Source organism: Salmo salar, chromosome ssa08, assembly GCF_905237065.1.
Source record: "Salmo salar chromosome ssa08, Ssal_v3.1, whole genome shotgun sequence".
NCBI lineage: Eukaryota > Metazoa > Chordata > Actinopteri > Salmoniformes > Salmonidae > Salmo > Salmo salar.
The window spans coordinates 27,232,310-27,256,186 of NC_059449.1; the positions used below are offsets into that span (position 1 = coordinate 27,232,310).

Sequence of the window (23,877 nt, forward strand, 5' to 3'; positions counted from 1 at the left end):
TGGTACTGGTTGACCTGTAGGTAGGGGGGTGTATATAGTATATAATATGTTATCTTGGTACTGGTTGACCTGTAGGTAGGGGGGTGTATATAGTATATAATATGTTATCTTGGTACTGGTTGACCTGTAGGTAGGGGGGGTGTATATAGTATATAATATGTTATCTTGGTACTGGTTGACCTGTAGGTAGGGGGGGTGTATATAATATATAATATGTTATCTTGGTACTGGTTGACCTGTAGGTAGGGGGGTGTATATAGTATATAATATGTTATCTTGGTACTGGTTGACCTGTGGGTAGGGGGGTGTATATAATATGTTATCTTGGTACTGGTTGACCTGTAGGTAGGGGGGTGTATATAATATGTTATCTTGGTACTGGTTGACCTGTAGGTAGGGGGGTGTATATAGTATATAACATGTTATCTTGGTACTGGTTGACCTGTAGGTAGGGGGCTGTATATAATGTTATCTTGGTACTGGTTGACCTGTAGGTAGGGGGGTGTATATAGTATATAATATGTTATCTTGGTACTGGTTGACCTGTAGGTAGGGGGGTGTATATAGTATATAATATGTTATCTTGGTACTGGTTGACCTGTAGGTAGGGGGGTGTATATAATATGTTATCTTGGTACTGGTTGACCTGTGGGTAGGGGGTGTATATAGTATATAATATGTTATCTTGATACTGGTTGACCTGTAGGTAGGGGGGTGTATATAGTATATAATATGTTATCTTGGTACTGGTTGACCTGTAGGTAGGGGGGTGTATATAGTATATAATATGTTATCTTGGTACTGGTTGACCTGTAGGTAGGGGGGGTGTATATAGTATATAATATGTTATCTTGGTACTGGTTGACCTGTAGGTAGGGGGGTGTATATAGTATATAATATGTTATCTTGGTACTGGGTGACCTGTAGGTAGGGGGGTGTATATAGTATATAATATGTTATCTTGATTCTGGTTGACCTGTAGGTAGGGGGGTTGTATATAATATGTTATCTTGGTACTGGTTGACCTGTAGGTAGGGGGGTGTATATAGTATATAATATGTTATCTTGGTACTGGTTGACCTGTAGGTAGGGGGGATGTATATAATATGTTATCTTGGTACTGGTTGACCTGTAGGTAGGGGGGTGTATATAGTATATAATATGTTATCTTGGTACTGGTTGACCTGTAGGTAGGGGGGGTGTATATAGTATATAATATGTTATCTTGGTACTGGTTGACCTGTAGGTAGGGGGGGTGTATATAGTATATAATATGTTATCTTGGTACTGGTTGACCTGTAGGTAGGGGGGTGTATATAGTATATAATATGTTATCTTGGTACTGGTTGACCTGTAGGTAGGGGGGGTATGTATATAATATGTTATCTTGGTACTGGTTGACCTGTAGGTAGGGGGGTGTATATAATATGTTATCTTGGTACTGGTTGACCTGTAGGTAGGGGGGTGTATATAATATGTTATCTTGGTACTGGTTGACCTGTAGGTAGGGGGGTGTATATAGTATATAATATGTTATCTTGGTACTGGTTGACCTGTAGGTAGGGGGGTGTATATAATATGTTATATTGGTACTGGTTGACCTGTAGGTAGGGGGGTGTATATAGTATATAATATGTTATCTTGGTACTAGTTGACCTGTAGGTAGGGGGGTGTATATAGTATATAATATGTTATCTTGGTACTGGTTGACCTGTAGGTAGGGGGGTGTATATAATATGTTATCTTGGTACTGGTTGACCTGTAGGTAGGGGGGTGTATATAGTATATAATATGTTATCTTGGTACTGGTTGACCTGTAGGTAGGGGGGTGTATATAATATGTTATCTTGGTACTGGTTGACCTGTAGGTAGGGGGGGTGTATATAGTATATAATATGTTATCTTGGTACTGGTTGACCTGTAGGTAGGGGGGGTAGTATATAATATGTTATCTTGGTACTGGTTGACCTGTAGGTAGGGGGGTGTATATAGTATATAATATGTTATCTTGGTACTGGTTGACCTGTAGGTAGGGGGGGTGTTTATAGTATATAATATGTTATCTTGGTACTGGTTGACCTGTAGGTAGGGGGGTGTATATAGTATATAATATGTTATCTTGGTACTGGTTGACCTGTAGGTAGGGGGGTGTATATAGTATATAATATGTTATCTTGGTACTGGTTGACCTGTAGGTAGGGGGGTGTATATAATATGTTATCTTGGTACTGGTTGACCTGTAGGTAGGGGGTGTATATAGTATATAATATTTTATCTTGGTACTGGTTGACCTGTAGGTAGGGGGGTGTATATAATATGTTATATTGGTACTGGTTGACCTGTAGGTAGGGGGTGTATATAGTATATAATATGTTATCTTGGTACTGGTTGACCTGTAGGTAGGGGGTGTATATCGTATATAATATGTTATCTTGGTACTGGTTGACCTGTAGGTAGGGGGGTGTATATAGTATATAATATGTTATCTTGGTACTGGTTGACCTGTAGGTAGGGGGGTGTATATAGTATATAATATGTTATCTTGGTACTGGTTGACCTGTAGGTAGGGGGGGTGTATATAGTATATAATATGTTATCTTGGTACTGGTTGACCTGTAGGTAGGGGGGTGTATATAGTACATAATATGTTATCTTGGTACTGGTTGACCTGTGGGTAGGGGGGTGTATATAGTATATAATATGTTATCTTGGTACTGGTTGACCTGTAGGTAGGGGGGTGTATATAGTATATAATATGTTACCTTGGTACTGGTTGACCTGTAGGTAGGGGGGTGTATATAGTATATAATACGTTATCTTGGTACTGGTTGACCTGTAGGTAGGGGGGTGTATATAATATGTTATCTTGGTACTGGTTGACCTGTAGGTAGGGGGGTGTATATAATATGTTATCTTGGTACTGGTTGACCTGTAGGTAGGGGGGTGTAGTATATAATATGTTATCTTGGTACTGGTTGACCTGTAGGTAGGGGGGTGTATATAGTATATAATATGTTATCTTGGTACTGGTTGACCTGTAGGTAGGGGGGATGTATATAATATGTTATCTTGGTACTGGTTGACCTGTAGGTAGGGGGGGTGTATATAGTATATAATATGTTATCTTGGTACTGGTTGACCTGTAGGTAGGGGGGTGTATATAGTATATAATATGTTATCTTGGTACTGGTTGACCTGTAGGTAGGGGGGTGTATATAATATGTTATCTTGGTACTGGTTGACCTGTAGGTAGGGGGGTGTATATAGTATATAATATGTTATCTTGGTACTGGTTGACCTGTAGGTAGGGGGGTGTATATAATATGTTATCTTGGTACTGGTTGACCTGTAGGTAGGGGGGTGTATATAGTATATAATATGTTATCTTGGTACTGGTTGACCTGTAGGTAGGGGGGTGTATATAATATGTTATCTTGGTACTGGTTGACCTGTAGGTAGGGGGGTGTATATAGTATATAATATGTTATCTTGGTACTGGTTGACCTGTAGGTAGGGGGGCTGTATATAGTATATAATATGTTATCTTGGTACTGGTTGACCTGTAGGTAGGGGGGGTGTATATAGTATATAATATGTTATCTTGGTACTGGTTGACCTGTAGGTAGGGGGGTGTATATAGTATATAATATGTTATCTTGGTACTGGTTGACCTGTAGGTAGGGGGTGTATATAATATGTTATCTTGATACTGGTTGACCTGTAGGTAGGGGGGTGTATATAATATTTTATCTTGATACTGGTTGACCTGTAGGTAGGGGGGTGTATATAATATGTTATATTGGTACTGGTTGACCTGTAGGTAGGGGGGTGTATATAGTATATAATATGTTATCTTGGTACTGGTTGACCTGTAGGTAGGGGGGTGTATATAGTATATAATATGTTATCTTGGTACTGGTTGACCTGTAGGTAGGGGGGTGTATATAGTATATAATATGTTATCTTGGTACTGGTTGACCTGTAGGTAGGGGGGTGTATATAGTATATAATATGTTATCTTGATACTGGTTGACCTGTAGGTAGGGGGGTGTATATAGTATATAATATGTTATCTTGGTACTGGTTGACCTGTAGGTAGGGGGGTGTATATAGTACATAATATGTTATCTTGGTACTGGTTGACCTGTGGGTAGGGGGGTGTATATAGTATATAATATGTTATCTTGGTACTGGTTGACCTGTAGGTAGGGGGGTGTATATAGTATATAATATGTTACCTTGGTACTGGTTGACCTGTGGGTAGGGGGTGTATATAGTATATAATATGTTATCTTGGTACTGGTTGACCTGTAGGTAGGGGGGTGTATATAGTATATAATATGTTATCTTGGTACTGGTTGACCTGTAGGTAGGGGGGTGTATATAGTATATAATATGTTATCTTGGTACTGGTTGACCTGTAGGTAGGGGGGGTGTATATAGTATATAATATGTTATCTTGGTACTGGTTGACCTGTAGGTAGGGGGGATATTGTATATAATATGTTAACTTGGTACTGGTTGACCTGTAGGTAGGGGGGGTGTATATAGTATATAATATGTTATCTTGGTACTGGTTGACCTGTGGGTAGGGGGGTATATGTATATAATATGTTATCTTGGTACTGGTTGACCTGTAGGTAGGGGGGTGTATATAGTATATAATATGTTATCTTGGTACTGGTTGACCTGTGGGTAGGGGGGTGTATATAGTATATAATATGTTATCTTGGTACTGGTTGACCTGTAGGTAGGGGGTGTATATAGTATATAATATGTTATCTTGGTACTGGTTGACCTGTAGGTAGGGGGGTGTATATAGTATATAATATGTTATCTTGGTACTGGTTGACCTGTAGGTAGGGGGGTGTATATAGTATATAATATGTATTCTTGATTCTGGTTGACCTGTAGGTAGGGGGGGTGTATATAATATGTTATCTTGGTACTGGTTGACCTGTAGGTAGGGGGGTGTATATAGTATATAATATGTTATCTTGGTACTGGTTGACCTGTAGGTAGGGGGGTGTATATAATATGTTATCTTGGTACTGGTTGACCTGTAGGTAGGGGGGTGTATATAGTATATAATATGTTATCTTGGTACTGGTTGACCTGTAGGTAGGGGGGTGTATATAGTATATAATATGTTATCTTGGTACTGGTTGACCTGTAGGTAGGGGGGTGTATATAGTATATAATATGTTATCTTGGTACTGGTTGACCTGTAGGTAGGGGGGTGTATATAGTATATAATATGTTATCTTGGTACTGGTTGACCTGTAGGTAGGGGGGTGTATATAATATGTTATCTTGGTACTGGTTGACCTGTAGGTAGGGGGGTGTATATAATATGTTATCTTGATACTGGTTGACCTGTAGGTAGGGGGGTGTATATAATATGTTATATTGGTACTGGTTGACCTGTAGGTAGGGGGGTGTATATAGTATATAATATGTTATCTTGGTACTGGTTGACCTGTAGGTAGGGGGGTGTATATAGTATATAATATGTTATCTTGGTACTGGTTGACCTGTAGGTAGGGGGGTGTATATAGTATATAATATGTTATCTTGGTACTGGTTGACCTGTAGGTAGGGGGGTGTATATAGTATATAATATGTTATCTTGTTACTGGTTGACCTGTAGGTAGGGGGGTGTATATAGTATATAATATATTATCTTGGTACTGGTTGACCTGTAGGTAGGGGGTGTATATAGTACATAATATGTTATCTTGGTACTGGTTGACCTGTGGGTAGGGGGGTGTATATAGTATATAATATGTTATCTTGGTACTGGTTGACCTGTAGGTAGGGGGGTGTATATAGTATATAATATGTTACCTTGATACTGGTTGACCTGTAGGTAGGGGGGTGTATATAGTATATAATATGTTATCTTGGTACTGGTTGACCTGTAGGTAGGGGGGTGTATATAGTATATAATATGTTATATTGGTACTGGTTGACCTGTAGGTAGGGGGGTGTATATAGTATATAATATGTTATCTTGATACTGGTTGACCTGTGGGTAGGGGGGTGTATATAGTATATAATATGTTATCTTGGTACTGGTTGACCTGTAGGTAGGGGGTGTATATAATATATAATATGTTATCTTGGTACTGGTTGACCTGTAGGTAGGGGGGTGTATATAGTATATAATATGTTATCTTGGTACTGGTTGACCTGTAGGTAGGGGGGTGTATATAGTATATAATATGTTATCTTGGTACTGGTTGACCTGTAGGTAGGGGGGGTGTATATAATATGTTAACTTGGTACTGGTTGACCTGTAGGTAGGGGGGGTGTATATAGTATATAATATGTTATCTTGGTACTGGTTGACCTGTAGGTAGGGGGGTGTATATAATATGTTAACTTGGTACTGGTTGACCTGTAGGTAGGGGGGTGTATATAGTATATAATATGTTATCTTGGTACTGGTTGACCTGTAGGTAGGGGGCTGTATATAATATGTTATCTTGATACTGGTTGACCTGTAGGTAGGGGGGTGTATATAGTATATAATATGTTATCTTGGTACTGGTTGACCTGTGGGTAGGGGGGTGTATATAGTATATAATATGTTATCTTGGTACTGGTTGACCTGTAGGTAGGGGGGTGTATATAGTATATAATATGTTATCTTGGTACTGGTTGACCTGTAGGTAGGGGGGTGTATATAGTATATAATATGTTATCTTGATACTGGTTGACCTGTAGGTAGGGGGGTGTATATAATATGTTATCTTGGTACTGGTTGACCTGTAGGTAGGGGGGTGTATATAGTATATAATATGTTATCTTGGTACTGGTTGACCTGTAGGTAGGGGGGTGTATATAATATGTTATCTTGGTACTGGTTGACCTGTAGGTAGGGGGGGTGTATATAGTATATAATATGTTATCTTGGTACTGGTTGACCTGTAGGTAGGGGGGTGTATATAGTATATAATATGTTATCTTGGTACTGGTTGACCTGTAGGTAGGGGGTGTATATAGTATATAATATGTTATCTTGGTACTGGTTGACCTGTAGGTAGGGGGGTGTATATAGTATATAATATGTTATCTTGGTACTGGTTGACCTGTAGGTAGGGGGGTGTATATAGTATATAATATGTTATCTTGGTACTGGTTGACCTGTAGGTAGGGGGGGTGTATATAGTATATAATATGTTATCTTGGTACTGGTTGACCTGTAGGTAGGGGGGAGTATATAATATATAATATGTTATCTTGGTACTGGTTGACCTGTAGGTAGGGGGGTGTATATAGTATATAATATGTTATCTTGATACTGGTTGACCTGTGGGTAGGGGGGTGTATATAATATGTTATCTTGGTACTGGTTGACCTGTAGGTAGGGGGGTGTATATAATATGTTATCTTGGTACTGGTTGACCTGTAGGTAGGGGGGTGTATATAGTATATAATATGTTATCTTGGTACTGGTTGACCTGTAGGTAGGGGGGTGTATATAGTATATAATATGTTATCTTGGTACTGGTTGACCTGTATGTAGGGGGGTGTATATAATATATAATATGTTATCTTGGTACTGGTTGACCTGTAGGTAGGGGGGGTGTATATAGTATATAATATGTTATCTTGGTACTGGTTGACCTGTGGGTAGGGGGGTGTATATAATATGTTATCTTGGTACTGGTTGACCTGTAGGTAGGGGGTGTATATAATATGTTATCTTGGTACTGGTTGACCTGTAGGTAGGGGGGGTGTATATAGTATATAACATGTTATCTTGATACTGGTTGACCTGTAGGTAGGGGCTGTATATAATGTTATCTTGGTACTGGTTGACCTGTAGGTAGGGGGGTGTATATAGTATATAATATGTTATCTTGATACTGGTTGACCTGTAGGTAGGGGGGTGTATATAGTATATAATATGTTATCTTGGTACTGGTTGACCTGTAGGTAGGGGGGTGTATATAATATGTTATCTTGGTACTGGTTGACCTGTGGGTAGGGGGTGTATATAGTATATAATATGTTATCTTGATACTGGTTGACCTGTAGGTAGGGGGGTGTATATAGTATATAATATGTTATCTTGGTACTGGTTGACCTGTAGGTAGGGGGGTGTATATAGTATATAATATGTTATCTTGGTACTGGTTGACCTGTAGGTAGGGGGGGTGTATATAGTATATAATATGTTATCTTAGTACTGGTTGACCTGTAGGTAGGGGGGTGTATATAGTATATAATATGTATTCTTGATTCTGGTTGACCTGTAGGTAGGGGGGTGTATATAGTATATAATATGTTATCTTGGTACTGGTTGACCTGTAGGTAGGGGGGTGTATATAGTATATAATATGTTATCTTAATACTGGTTGACCTGTAGGTAGTGGGGTGTATATAGTATATAATATGTTATCTTGGTACTGGTTGACCTGTAGGTAGGGGGGTGTATATAGTATATAATATGTTATCTTTGTACTGGTTGACCTGTAGGTAGGGGGGTGTATATAGTATATAATATGTTATCTTGATACTGGTTGACCTGTAGGTAGGGGGGTGTATATAGTATATAATATGTTATCTTAATACTGGTTGACCTGTAGGTAGTGGGGTGTATATAGTATATAATATGTTACCTTGATACTGGTTGACCTGTGGATAGGGGTTTCTCTGACCCTGGACCATCTGTCTGGGGAGATGCTGCTGCTGCTGCTGCTGGAGCTACAGAAGAAGAACAGACAACCACATCACTTCCTGTACAATGTCATCACATCCTGTTCCATGACATTTCCCGCTGTCCCACTGGAAAGGTAAAATAAAGGCCAATTCAATCAACCTGCAGCCAAAAAGCACAGGCTACAATCACCTGGGACAACCATGACACAGCAATACAATCAGTACAATATGCCTAACCCTTCACATGAACAGTTTTCACATCAAATGTTGATCTCTGTTTGTTGTCAAACTAACTGTAACAACCTGTTATAAATAGATAGTCTGGAGCGTGTATAATGTCAGTCAATATACAATGTTCATTTAGTGCACAACAAATATTCACGAAATGTTGATCTGTTTGTTCTCAATCTTCAATCAGTGTCTGTAAGGTTAATAATCCAGTATATATAACTATAGTCTGTAAAGTTAATAATCCAGTATATATAACTATAGTCTGTAAAGTTAATAATCCAGTATATATAACTATAGTCAGTAAGGTTAATTCTAGTAATCAGTATATATAACTATAGTCTGTAAGGTTAATTCTAGTAATCAGTATATATAACTATAGTCTGTAAAGTTAATAATCCAGTATATATAACTATAGTCAGTAAAGTTAATAATCCAGTATATATAACTATAGTCAGTAAGGTTAATAATCCAGTATATATAACTATAGTCTGTAAAGTTAATTCTAGTAATCAGTATATATAACTATAGTCTGTAAAGTTAATAATCCAGTATATATAACTATAGTCTGTAAGGTTAATTCTAGTAATCAGTATATATAACTATAGTCTGTAAGGTTAATAATCAGTATATATAACTATAGTCTGTAAGGTTAATAATCCAGTATATATAACTATAGTCTGTAAGGTTAATAATCCAGTATATATAACTATAGTCTGTAAAGTTAATAATCCAGTATATATAACTATAGTCTGTAAGGTTAATTCTAGTAATCAGTATATATAACTATAGTCTGTAAGGTTAATAATCAGTATATATAACTATAGTATGTAAGGTTAATAATCCAGTATATATAACTATAGTCTGTAAAGTTAATAATCCAGTATATATAACTATAGTCTGTAAGGTTAATTCTAGTAATCAGTATATATAACTATAGTCTGTAAAGTTAATAATCCAGTATATATAACTATAGTCTGTAAGGTTAATTCTAGTAATCAGTATATATAACTATAGTCTGTAAGGTTAATAATCCAGTATATATAACTATAGTCTGTAAGGTTAATAATCCAGTATATATAACTATAGTCTGTAAGGTTAATTCTAGTAATCAGTATATATAACTATAGTCTGTAAAGTTAATAATCCAGTATATATAACTATAGTCTGTAAGGTTAATAATCCAGTATATATAACTATAGTCTGTAAAGTTAATAATCCAGTATATATAACTATAGTCTGTAAGGTTAATTCTAGTAATCAGTATATATAACTATAGTCTGTAAAGTTAATAATCCAGTATATATAACTATAGTCTGTAAGGTTAATAATCCAGTATATATAACTATAGTCTGTAAGGTTAATAATCCAGTATATATAACTATAGTCTGTAAGGTTAATAATCCAGTATATATAACTATAGTCTGTAAGGTTAATTCTAGTAATCAGTATATATAACTATAGTCTGTAAGGTTAATAATCCAGTATATATAACTATAGTCTGTAAAGTTAATAATCCAGTATATATAACTATAGTCTGTAAAGTTAATAATCCAGTATATATAACTATAGTCTGTAAGGTTAATAATCCAGTATATATAACTATAGTCTGTAAGGTTAATTCTAGTAATCAGTATATATAACTATAGTCTGTAAGGTTAATTATCCAGTATATACAACTATAGTCTGTAAGGTTAATAATCAGTATATATAACTATAGTCTGTAAAATTAATAATCCAGTATATATAACTATAGTCTGTAAGGTTAATAATCAGTATATATAACTATAGTCTGTAAGGTTAATAATCAGTATATATAACTATAGTATGTAAGGTTAATAATCCAGTATATATAACTATAGTCTGTAAAGTTAATAATCCAGTATATATAACTATAGTCTGTAAGGTTAATTCTAGTAATCAGTATATATAACTATAGTCTGTAAGGTTAATAATCTAGTATATATAACTAGTCTGTAAGGTTAATTCTAGTAATCAGTATATATAACTATAGTCTGTAAAGTTAATAATCCAGTATATATAACTATAGTCTGTAAGGTTATATAATCCAGTATATATAACTATAGTCTGTAAAGTTAATAATCCAGTATATATAACTATAGTCTGTAAGGTTAATTCTAGTAATCAGTATATATAACTATAGTCTGTAAAGTTAATAATCCAGTATATATAACTATAGTCTGTAAGGTTAATAATCCAGTATATATAACTATAGTCTGTAAGGTTAATAATCCAGTATATATAACTATAGTCTGTAAGGTTAATAATCCAGTATATATAACTATAGTCTGTAAGGTTAATTCTAGTAATCAGTATATATAACTATAGTCTGTAAGGTTAATTCTAGTAATCAGTATATATAACTATAGTCTGTAAGGTTAATAATCCAGTATATATAACTATAGTCTGTAAAGTTAATAATCCAGTATATATAACTATAGTCTGTAAGGTTAATTCTAGTAATCAGTATATATAACTATAGTCTGTAAAGTTAATAATCCAGTATATATAACTATAGTCTGTAAGGTTAATAGTAATCCAGTATATATAACTATAGTCTGTAAGGTTAATAATCCAGTATATATAACTATAGTCTGTAAGGTTAATAATCCAGTATATATAACTATAGTCTGTAAGGTTAATTCTAGTAATCAGTACATATAACTATAGTCTGTAAGGTTAATTCTAGTAATCAGTATATATAACTATAGTCTGTAAGGTTAATAATCCAGTATATATAACTATAGTCTGTAAAGTTAATAATCCAGTATATATAACTATAGTCTGTAAAGTTAATAATCCAGTATATATAACTATAGTCTGTAAGGTTAATAATCCAGTATATATAACTATAGTCTGTAAGGTTAATTCTAGTAATCAGTATATATAACTATAGTCTGTAGGTTAATTATCCAGTATATACAACTATAGTCTGTAAGGTTAATAATCAGTATATATAACTATAGTCTGTAAAATTAATAATCCAGTATATATAACTATAGTCTGTAAGGTTAATAATCAGTATATATAACTATAGTCTGTAAGGTTAATAATCAGTATATATAACTATAGTATGTAAGGTTAATAATCCAGTATATATAACTATAGTCTGTAAAGTTAATAATCCAGTATATATAACTATAGTCTGTAAGGTTAATTCTAGTAATCAGTATATATAACTATAGTCTGTAAGGTTAATAATCCAGTATATATAACTATAGTCTGTAAGGTTAATTCTAGTAATCAGTATATATAACTATAGTCTGTAAAGTTAATAATCCAGTATATATAACTATAGTCTGTAAGGTTAATAGTAATCCAGTATATATAACTATAGTCTGTAAAGTTAATAATCCAGTATATATAACTATAGTCTGTAAGGTTAATTCTAGTAATCAGTATATATAACTATAGTCTGTAAAGTTAATAATCCAGTATATATAACTATAGTCTGTAAGGTTAATAATCCAGTATATATAACTATAGTCTGTAAGGTTAATAATCCAGTATATATAACTATAGTCTGTAAAGTTAATAATCCAGTATATATAACTATAGTCTGTAAGGTTAATTCTAGTAATCAGTATATATAACTATAGTCTGTAAGGTTAATTCTAGTAATCAGTATATATAACTATAGTCTGTAAGGTTAATAATCCAGTATATATAACTATAGTCTGTAAAGTTAATAATCCAGTATATATAACTATAGTCTGTAAGGTTAATTCTAGTAATCAGTATATATAACTATAGTCTGTAAAGTTAATAATCCAGTATATATAACTATAGTCTGTAAGGTTAATAATCCAGTATATATAACTATAGTCTGTAAGGTTAATAATCCAGTATATATAACTATAGTCTGTAAGGTTAATAATCCAGTATATATAACTATAGTCTGTAAGGTTAATTCTAGTAATCAGTACATATAACTATAGTCTGTAAGGTTAATTCTAGTAATCAGTATATATAACTATAGTCTGTAAGGTTAATAATCCAGTATATATAACTATAGTCTGTAAAGTTAATAATCCAGTATATATAACTATAGTCTGTAAAGTTAATAATCCAGTATATATAACTATAGTCTGTAAGGTTAATAATCCAGTATATATAACTATAGTCTGTAAGGTTAATTCTAGTAATCAGTATATATAACTATAGTCTGTAAGGTTAATTATCCAGTATATACAACTATAGTCTGTAAGGTTAATAATCAGTATATATAACTATAGTCTGTAAAATTAATAATCCAGTATATATAACTATAGTCTGTAAGGTTAATAATCAGTATATATAACTATAGTCTGTAAGGTTAATAATCAGTATATATAACTATAGTATGTAAGGTTAATAATCCAGTATATATAACTATAGTCTGTAAAGTTAATAATCCAGTATATATAACTATAGTCTGTAAGGTTAATTCTAGTAATCAGTATATATAACTATAGTCTGTAAGGTTAATAATCCAGTATATATAACTAGTCTGTAAGGTTAATTCTAGTAATCAGTATATATAACTATAGTCTGTAAGGTTAATTCTAGTAATCCAGTATATATAACTATAGTCTGTAAGGTTAATTCTAGTATATAGCTATAGTCTGTAAGGTTAATAATCCAGTATATATAACTATAGTCTGTAAAGTTAATTCTAGTAATCAGTATATATAACTATAGTCTGTAAGGTTAATAATCCAGTATATATAACTATAGTCAGTAAGGTTAATTCTAGTAATCAGTATATATAACTATAGTCTGTAAGGTTAATTCTAGTATATAGCTATAGTCTGTAAGGTTAATTCTAGTAATCAGTATATATAACTATAGTCTGGAAGGTTAATAATCCAGTATATATAGCTATAGTCTGTAAGGTTAATTCTAGTAATCAGTATATATAACTATAGTCAGTAAGGTTAATAATCCAGTATATATAACTATAGTCTGTAAGGTTAATTCTAGTATATAGCTATAGTCTGTAAGGTTAATTCTAGTATATAGCTATAGTCTGTAAGGTTCATTCTAGTAATCAGTATATATAACTATAGTCTGTAAGGTTAATTCTAGTATATAGCTATAGTCTGTAAGGTTAATTCTAGTAATCAGTATATATAACTATAGTCTGTAAGGTTAATAATCCAGTATATATAACTATAGTCTGTAAAGTTAATAATCCAGTATATATAACTATAGTCTGTAAGGTTAATTCTAGTAATCAGTATATATAACTATAGTCTGTAAGGTTAATAATCCAGTATATATAACTATAGTCTGTAAGGTTAATAATCCAGTATATATAACTATAGTCTGTAAGGTTAATTCTAGTAATCAGTATATATAACTATAGTCTGTAAAGTTAATAATCCAGTATATATAACTATAGTCTGTAAGGTTAATAATCCAGTATATATAACTATAGTCTGTAAAGTTAATAATCCAGTATATATAACTATAGTCTGTAAGGTTAATAATCCAGTATATATAACTATAGTCTGTAAGGTTAATTCTAGTAATCAGTATATATAACTATAGTCTGTAAGGTTAATAATCCAGTATATATAACTATAGTCTGTAAGGTTAAATAATCCAGTATATATAACTATAGTCTGTAAGGTTAATGTAATCCAGTATATATAACTATAGTCTGTAAGGTTAATAATCCAGTATATATAACTATAGTCTGTAAGGTTAATTCTAGTAATCAGTATATATAACTATAGTCTGTAAGGTTAATTCTAGTAATCAGTATATATAACTATAGTCTGTAAGGTTAATAATCCAGTATATATAACTATAGTCTGTAAAGTTAATAATCCAGTATATATAACTATAGTCTGTAAGGTTAATAATCCAGTATATATAACTATAGTCTGTAAGGTTAATAATCCAGTATATATAACTATAGTCTGTAAGGTTAATTCTAGTAATCAGTATATATAACTATAGTCTGTAAGGTTAATTATCCAGTATATATAACTATAGTCTGTAAGGTTAATAATCAGTATATATAACTATAGTCTGTAATAATTCTAGTAATCCAGTATATATAACTATAGTCTGTAAGGTTAATAATCAGTATATATAACTATAGTCTGTAAGGTTAATTCTAGTAATCAGTATATATAACTATAGTCTGTAAGGTTAATAATCCAGTATATATAACTATAGTCTGTAAAGTTAATAATCCAGTATATATAACTATAGTCTGTAAGGTTAATTCTAGTAATCAGTATATATAACTATAGTCTGTAAGGTTAATAATCTAGTATATATAACTAGTCTGTAAGGTTAATTCTAGTAATCAGTATATATAACTATAGTCTGTAAGGTTAATTCTAGTATATAGCTATAGTCTGTAAGGTTAATAATCCAGTATATATAACTATAGTCTGTAAAGTTAATTCTAGTAATCAGTATATATAACTATAGTCTGTAAGGTTAATAATCCAGTATATATAACTATAGTCAGTAAGGTTAATTCTAGTAATCAGTATATATAACTATAGTCTGTAAGGTTAATTCTAGTATATAGCTATAGTCTGTAAGGTTAATTCTAGTAATCAGTATATATAACTATAGTCAGTAAGGTTAATAATCCAGTATATATAACTATAGTCTGTAAGGTTAATTCTAGTATATATAGCTATAGTCAGTAAGGTTAATAATCCAGTATATATAACTATAGTCTGTAAGGTTAATTCTAGTATATAGCTATAGTCTGCAAGGTTAATTCTAGTATATAGCTATAGTCTGTAAGGTTAATTCTAGTATATAGCTATAGTCTGTAAGGTTAATTCTAGTATATAGCTATAGTCTGTAAGGTTAATTGTAGTATATAGCTATAGTCTGTAAGGTTAATTCTAGTAATCAGTATATATAACTATAGTCTGTAAGGTTAATTCTAGTATATAGCTATAGTCTGTAAGGTTAATTCTAGTATATAACTATAGTCTAAGGTTAATTCTAGCATATATAACTATAGTCTGTAAGGTTAATTCTAGTATATAGCTATAGTCTGTAAGGTTAATTCTAGTATATAACTATAGTCTGTAAGGTTAATTCTAGTATATAACTATAGTCTGTAAGGTTAATTCTAGTATATAACTATAGTCTAAGGTTAATTCTAGTATATAACTATAGTCTAAGGTTAATTCTAGTATATAGCTATAGTCTAAGGTGAATTCTAGTATATAGCTATAGTCTAAGGTTAATTCTAGTATATAGCTATAGTCTAAGGTTAATTCTAGTATATAGCTATAGTCTAAGGTTAATTCTAGTATATAGCTATAGTCTAAGGTTAATTCTAGTATATAGCTATAGTCTGTAAGGTTAATTCTAGTATATAGCTATAGTCTAAGGTTAATTCTAGTATATAGCTATAGTCTAAGGTTAATTCTAGTATATAGCTATAGTCTTAAGGTTAATTCTAGTATATAACTATAGTCTGTAAGGTTAATTCTAGTATATAGCTATAGTCTGTAAGGTTAATTCTAGTATATAGCTATAGTCTAAGGTTAATTCTAGTATATAACTATAGTCTAAGGTTAATTCTAGTATATAACTATAGTCTGTAAGGTTAATTCTAGTATATAGCTATAGTCTAAGGTTAATTCTAGTATATAACTATAGTCTAAGGTTAATTCTAGTATATAACTATAGTCTGTAAGGTTAATTCCAGTATATAGCTATAGTCTAAGGTTAATTCTAGTATATAGCTATAGTCTAAGGTTCATTCTAGTATATAGCTATAGTCTAAGGTTCATTCTAGTATATAGCTATAGTCTAAGGTTAATTCTAGTATATAGCTATAGTCTAAGGTTAATTCTAGTATATAACTATAGTCTAAGGTTAATTCTAGTATATAGCTATAGTCTAAGGTTAATTCTAGTATATAGCTATAGTCTAAGGTTAATTCTAGTATATAGCTATAGTCTAAGGTTAATTCTAGTATATAACTATAGTCGTAAGGTTAATTCTAGTATATAGCTATAGTCTGTAAGGTTAATTCTAGTATATAGCTATAGTCGTAAGGTTAATTCTAGTATATAGCTATAGTCGTAAGGTTAATTCTAGTATATAGCTATAGTCGTAAGGTTAATTCTAGTATATAACTATAGTCTAAGGTTAATTCTAGTATATAGCTATAGTCTAAGGTTAATTCTAGTATATAACTATAGTCGTAAGGTTAATTCTAAAGGTTAATTCTAGTATATAGCTATAGTCTAAGGTTAATTCTAGTATATAGCTATAGTCTGTAGAGTGTGTAGAATATCTAATATAACGCAGTATGTTCATTTAGAACACAGCAGGTATAGAGAGAACATCAGGAGACAGTAATGTTCCTGGACTGCAGTATGCTTGTTGTGTTGTGCCAATTACAATCTACTTGCTGTGTGTGTGTGTGTGTGTGTGTGTGTGTGTGTGTGTGTGTGTGTGTGTGTGTGTGTGTGTGTGTTTGTGTGTGTGTGTTTGTGTTGACCTAGGTAGTTCAGAACAGTTTAACACCAGGTTAACCACAGAGGGGAAAATCAAAGTAGAAGACTAAATTATCACAGCAGGTGTTGTGCGCACACACACACACACACACACACACACACACACACACACACACACACACACACACACACACACACACACACACACACACACACACACACACACACACACACACACAATCTGAGGACATCAAAGGAATCCTAAAGCATCGGGAAGGGGTTAGTGTAGAGGGGCGATGTTAGGAAATGTGAGAGCTGATTATAAATGTGTGTGTGTGTGTGTGTGACGGTGTGTGTGTTTGTGACGGTGTGTCTCTGACGGTGTGTGTGTGTGACTGTGTGTCTGTGACGGTGTGTGTGTGACGGTGTGTGTGTGTGTGACGGTGTGTGTGTGACTGTGTGTGTGTGTGTGACGGTGTGTGTGTGACGGTGTGTGTGTGACTGTGTGTGTGTGTGTGACGGTGTGTGTGTGACGGGTGTGTGTGTGTGACGGTGTGTGTGTGACTGTGTGTGTGACGGTGTGTGTGTGACTGTGTGTGTGACGGTGTGTGTGTGACTGTGTGTGTGACGGTGTGTGTGTGACTGTGTGTCTGACGGTGTGTGTGTGACTGTGTCTGTTCGGTCCCTTCACCTCCCTCCCTCCTCTCTGTTCGGTCCCTCCTCCCTCCTCTCTGTTCTGTCCCTCCTCCCTCCCTCCTCTCTGTTCTGTCCCCCCCACTGTTCTGTCCCCCTCCCTCCCTCCCTCCCTCGTCCCTCCCTCCTCCCTCCTCTCTGTTCTGTCCCCCTCCTCCCCTCCCTCCTCTCTGTTCTGTCCCTCCTCCCTCCCTCCTCTCTGTTCGGTCCCTCCTCCCTCCCTCCTCTCTGTTCTGTCCCTCCTCCTCCCTCCTCTCTGTTCTGTCCCTCCCTCCTCCTCCCTCCTCTCTGTTCTGTCCCTCCTCCCTCCCTCCTCTCTGTTCTGTCCCTCCTCCCTCCCTCCTCCCTCCCTCCTCTCTGTTCTGTCCCTCCTCCCTCCCTCCTCTCTGTTCTGTCCCTCCTCCCTCCCTCCTCTCTGTTCTGTCCCCTCCTCCCTCCCTCCTCTCTGTTCTGTCCCTCCTCCCTCCCTCCTCTCTGTTCTGTCCCTCCTCCCTCCCTCCTCTCTGTTCTGTCCCTCCTCCCTCCCTCCTCTCTGTTCTGTCCCTCCTCCCTCCCTCCTCTCTGTTCTGTCCCTCCTCCCTCCCTCCTCTCTGCTCTGTCCCTCCTCCCTCCCTCCTCTCTGTTCTGTCCCTCCTCCCTCCCTCCTCTCTGTTCTGTCCCTCCTCCCTCCCTCCCTCTCTGTTCTGTCCCTCCTCCCTCCCTCCTCTCTGTTCTGTCCCTCCTCCCTCCCTCCTCTCTGTTCTGTCCCTCCTCCCTCCCTCCTCTCTGTTCTGTCCCTCCCTCCTCCTCTCTGTTCTGTCCCTCCTCCCTCCCTCCTCTCTGTTCTGTCCCTCCTCCCTCCCTCCTCTCTGTTCTGTCCCTCCTCCCTCCCTCCTCTCTGTTCTGTCCCTCCTCCCTCCCTCCTCTCTGTTCTGTCCCTCCTCCCTCCCTCCTCTCTGTTCTGTCCCTCCTCCCTCCCTCCTCTCTGTTCTGTCCCTCCTCCCTCCCTCCTCTCTGTTCTGTCCCTCCTCCCTCCCTCCTCTCTGTTCTGTCCCTCCTCCCTCCCTCCTCTCTGTTCTGTCCCTCCTCCCTCCCTCCTCTCTGTTCTGTCCTTCCTCCCTCCCTCCTCTCTGCTCTGTCCCTCCTCCCTCCCTCCTCTCTGTTCTGTCCTTCCTTCCTCCCTCCCTCCTCTCTGTTCTGTCCCTCCTCTCTGTTCTGTCCCTCCTCCCTCCCTCCTCTCTGTTCTGTCCCTCCTCCCTCCCTCCTCTCTGTTCTGTCCCTCCTCCCTCCCTCCTCTCTGTTCTGTCCTTCCTTCCTCCCTCCCTCCTCTCTGTTCTGTCCCTCCTCCCTCCCTCCTCTCTGTTCTGTCCCTCCTCCCTCCCTCCTCTCTGCTCTGTCCCTCCTCCCTCCCTCCTCTCTGTTCTGTCCCTCCTCCCTCCCTTCTCTCTGTTCTGTCCCTCCTCCCTCCCTCCTCTCTGTTCTGTCCTTCCTCCCTCCCTCCTCTCTGTTCTGTCCCTCCTCCCTCCCTCCTCTCTGTTCTGTCCCTCCTCCCTCCCTCCTCTCTGTTCTGTCCCTCCTCCCTCCCTCCTCTCTGTTCTGTCCCTCCTCCTTCCTCTCTGTTCTGTCCCTCCTCCCTCCCCTCCTCTCTGTTCTGTCCCTCCTCCCTCCCTCCTCTCTGTTCTGTCCCTCCTCCCTCCCTCCTCTCTGTTCTGTCCCTTCCTCCCTCCCTCCTCTCTGTTCTGTCCCTCCTCCCTCCCTCCTCTCTGTTCTGTCCCTCCTCCCTCCCTCCTCTCTGTTCTGTCCCTCCTCCCTCCCTCCTCTCTGTTCTGTCCCTCCTCTCTCCCTCCTCTCTGCTCTGTCCCTCCTCCCTCCTCTCTGCTCTGTCCCTCCTCCCTCCCTCCTCTCTGTTCTGTCCTTCCTCCCTCCCTCCTCTCTGTTCTGTCCCTCCTCCCTCCCTCCTCTCTGTTCTGTCCTCCTTCCTCCCTCCCTCCTCTCTGTTCTGTCCCTCCTCCCTCCCTCCTCTCTGTTCTGTCCCTCCTCCCTCCCTCCTCTCTGTTCCTCCTCCCTCCCTCCTCTGTTCTGTCCTTCCTCCCTCCCTCCTCTCTGTTCTGTCCCTCCTCCCTCCCTCTCTGTTCTGTCCCTCCTCCCTCCCTCCCCTCCCTCCTCTCTGTTCTGTCCCTCCTCCCTCCTCTCTGTTCTGTCCCTCCTCCCTCCCTCCCTCCCTCCTCTCTGTCCCTCCTCCCTCCCTCCTCTCTGTTCTGTCCCTCCTCCCTCCTCTGTTCTGTCCCTCCTCCCTCCTCTCTGTTCTGTCCCTCCTCCCTCCCTCCCTCCCTCCCTCCCTCCTCTCTGTCCCTCCTCCCTCCCTCCTCTCTGTTCTGTCCCTCCTCCCTCCTCTGTTCTGTCCCTCCTCCCTCCCTCCTCTCTGTTCTGTCCCTCCTCCCTCCCTCCTCTCTGTTCTGTCCCTCCTCCCTCCCTCCTCTCTGTTCTGTCCCTCCTCCCTCCCTCCTCTCTGTTCCTCCTCCCTCCCTCCTCTGTTCTGTCCTTCCTCCCTCCCTCCTCTCTGTTCTGTCCCTCCTCCCTCCTCTCTGTTCTGTCCCTCCTCCCTCCCTCCCTCCCTCCCTCCCTCCCTCCTCTCTGTTCTGTCCCTCTCCTCCCTCCTCTCTGTTCTGTCCCTCCTCCCTCCCTCCCTCCCTCCTCTCTGTCCCTCCTCCCTCCCTCCTCTCTGTTCTGTCCCTCCTCCCTCCTCTGTTCTGTCCCTCCTCCCTCCTCTCTGTTCTGTCCCTCCTCCCTCCCTCCCTTCTCTCTGTCCCTCCTCCCTCCCTCCTCTCTGTTCTGTCCCTCCTCCCTCCTCTGTTCTGTCCCTCCTCCCTCCTCTCTGCTCTGTCCCTCCTCTCTGTTCTGTCCCTCCTCCCTCCTCCTCTCTGTTCTGTCCTCCCTCCCTCCCTCCTCTCTGTTCTGTCCCTCCTCCCTACTCTCTGTTCTGTCCCTCCTCCCTCCTCTCTGTTCTGTCCCTCCTCCCTCCTCCCTGTTCTGTCCCTCCCTCCCTCCTCTCTGTTCTGTCCCTCCCTCCCTCCTCTCTGTTCTGTCCCTCCTCCCTCCTCTCTGTTCTGTCCCTCCTCCCTCCTCTCTGTTCTGTCCCTCCTCCCTCCTCTCTGTTCTGTCCCTCCTCCCTCCTCTCTGTTCTGTCCCTCCTCCCTCCTCTCTGTTCTGTCCTCCCTCCCTCCCTCCTCTCTGTTCTGTCCCTCCTCCCTCCTCTCTGTTCTGTCCCTCCTCCCTCCTCTCTGTTCTGTCCCTCCTCCCTCCTCTCACCTGTTCAGCCAGTAATAGCTGTTGTTGCTGCTGTCTCTGTTCTCTCAGTAGCTGTTGTTTCTGTTGTTCCATCATGTGGAGCTGAACTCTCTTCTCCTGCTCCATCACCATCATCTGTTTCATCATGGCCGCCTGCTGCTGGTTGCCCAGGTAACCGGGAGGGGCCCCTGCGCCCTGATTGGGCCCCGTGCCCGAGGCCACACCCCCGGCAGGGTGAGGGGGAGGGACGGCACCGGGCTGCCGAGACATTCCCACCACACCTTGTTCCTAAAGAGAGAGAGAGATCAATCAGCTGACCACGCAATCAATCAAATCAACCAGTAAACGCTTGTGTGGCGCTTTTCACAGAGAATTCAACTGAAGACAGAAGTAACCAGCTACCTTAAAACCTACAATACAATGACAAATTCATTATCCCAGGAACCCCGTGTAAAGGATAATCCCAGGAACCCCGTGTAAAGGATAATCCCAGGAACCCCGTGTAAAGGACTATTCCAGGAACCCCGTGTAAACGACTATCCCAGGAACCCCGTGTAAAGGGTTATCCCAGGAACCCCGTGTAAAGGATAATCCCAGGAACCCCGTGTAAAGGGTTATCCCAGGAACCCCGTGTAAAGGGTTATCCCAGGAACCCCGTGCAAAGGGTTATCCCAGGAACCCCGTGCAAAGGGTTATCCCAGGAACCCCGTGTAAAGGGTTATCCCAGGAACCCCGTGTAAAGGGTTATCCCAGGAACCCCGTGTAAAGGGTTATCCCAGGAACCCCGTGTAAAGGGTTATCCCAGGAACCCCGTGTAACGGGTTATCCCAGGAACCCCGTGTAAAGGGTTATCCCAGGAACCCCGTGTAAAGGGTTATCCCAGGAACCCCGTGTAAAGGGTTATCCCAGGAACCCCGTGTAAAGGGTTATCCCAGGAACCCCGTGTAAAGGGTTATCCCAGGAACCCCGTGTAAAGGGTTATCCCAGGAACCCCGTGTAAAGGGTTATCCCAGGAACCCCGTGTAAAGGGTTATCCCAGGAACCCCGTGTAAAGGGTTATCCCAGGAACCCCGTGTAAAGGGTTATCCCAGGAACCCCGTGTAAAGGGTTATCCCAGGAACCCCGTGTAAAGGGTTATCCCAGGAACCCCGTGTAAAGGGTTATCCCAGGAACCCCGTGTAAAGGGTAATCCCAGGAACCCCGTGTAAAGGGTTATCCCAGGAACCCCGTGTAAAGGGTTATCCCAGGAACCCCGTGTAAAGGGTTATCCCAGGAACCCCGTGTAAAGGGTTATCCCAGGAACCCTGTGTAAAGGGTTATCCCAGGAACCCCGTGTAAAGGGTTATCCCAGGAACCCCGTGTAAAGGGTTATCCCAGGAACCCCGTGTAAAGGGTTATCCCAGGAACCCCCGTGTAAAGGGTTATCCCAGGAACCCCGTGTAAAGGGTTATCCCAGGAACCCCGTGTAAAGGGTTATCCCAGGAACCCCGTGTAAAGGGTTATCCCAGGAACCCCGTGTAAAGGGTTATCCCAGGAACCCCGTGTAAAGGGTTATCCCAGGAACCCCGTGTAAAGGGTTATCCCAGGAACCCCGTGTAAAGGATAATCCCAGGAACCCCGTGTAAAGGGTTATCCCAGGAACCCCGTGTAAAGGGTAATCCCAGGAACCCCGTGTAAAGGGTTATCCCAGGAACCCCGTGTAAAGGGTTATCCCAGGAACCCCGTGTAAAGGGTTATCCCAGGAACCCCGTGTAAAGGGTTATCCCAGGGACCCCGTGTAAAGGGTTATCCCAGGAACCCCGTGTAAAGGGTTATCCCAGGGACCCCGTGTAAAGGGTTATCCCAGGAACCCTGTGTAAAGGTGAACAGACACAGCAGGATACACTATTTATACAATAGTATTTGGACACCCCTCCAAATTAGTAGATTGGGCTATTTCAGCCACACCAGTTGCTGACAGGTGTATAAAATTGAGCACACAGCCATGCAATCTCTATAGACAAACATTGGCAGTAGAATGACCTTACTGAAGAGCTCAGTGACTTTCAATGTGGCACCGTCATAGGATGCCACATTTCCAACAAGTCAGTTTGTCCAATTTCTGCCCTGCTGGAGCTGTCCCGTTAACTGTAAGTGCTGTTATTGTGAAGTGGAAACGTCTAGGAGCAACAATGGCTCAACCGTGAAGTGGTAGGCCACACAAGCTCACAGCACGGGTCCACCGAGTGCTGAAGCAAGTAAAAATCATCTGTCCTCAGTTACAACACTCAAGTTCCAAACTGCCTCTGGAAGCAATGTCAGCACAATAACTGTTTGTCGGGAGCTTCACAAAATGTGTTTCCATGGCCGAACAGCCAGATCACCATGCACAATGCCAAGCGTCAGCTGGAGTGGTGTAGCTCATTGGCCTCTGAGCAGTGGAAACACGTTCTCTGGAGTCTGGGTTTGGTGGATACCAGGAGAACGCTACCTGCCACAATGCATAGTGCCAACTATAAAGTTTGGTGGAATAATGGTCTGGGGCTGTTTTTCATGGTTTGGGCCCCTTAGTTCCAGTGAAGGG

At 39.0% G+C, this 23,877-nt stretch overlaps 1 protein-coding gene across 1 annotated transcript in view; it reads right to left on the reverse strand.

The window, feature by feature from the left end:
• Nucleotides 1-23,877, reverse strand: part of maml3 (mastermind-like transcriptional coactivator 3) — a 266,132-nt gene that overhangs the window by 50,790 nt on the left and 191,465 nt on the right. Inside the window, exons 4-5 of the mRNA XM_045723115.1 lie at nt 21,336-21,602; nt 8,631-8,715 (exon numbers count right to left, since the gene is read on the reverse strand). Of these exons, the coding sequence (XP_045579071.1) occupies nt 8,631-8,715; nt 21,336-21,602 (352 nt within the window). The remainder of the gene's footprint in view (nt 1-8,630; nt 8,716-21,335; nt 21,603-23,877) is intronic.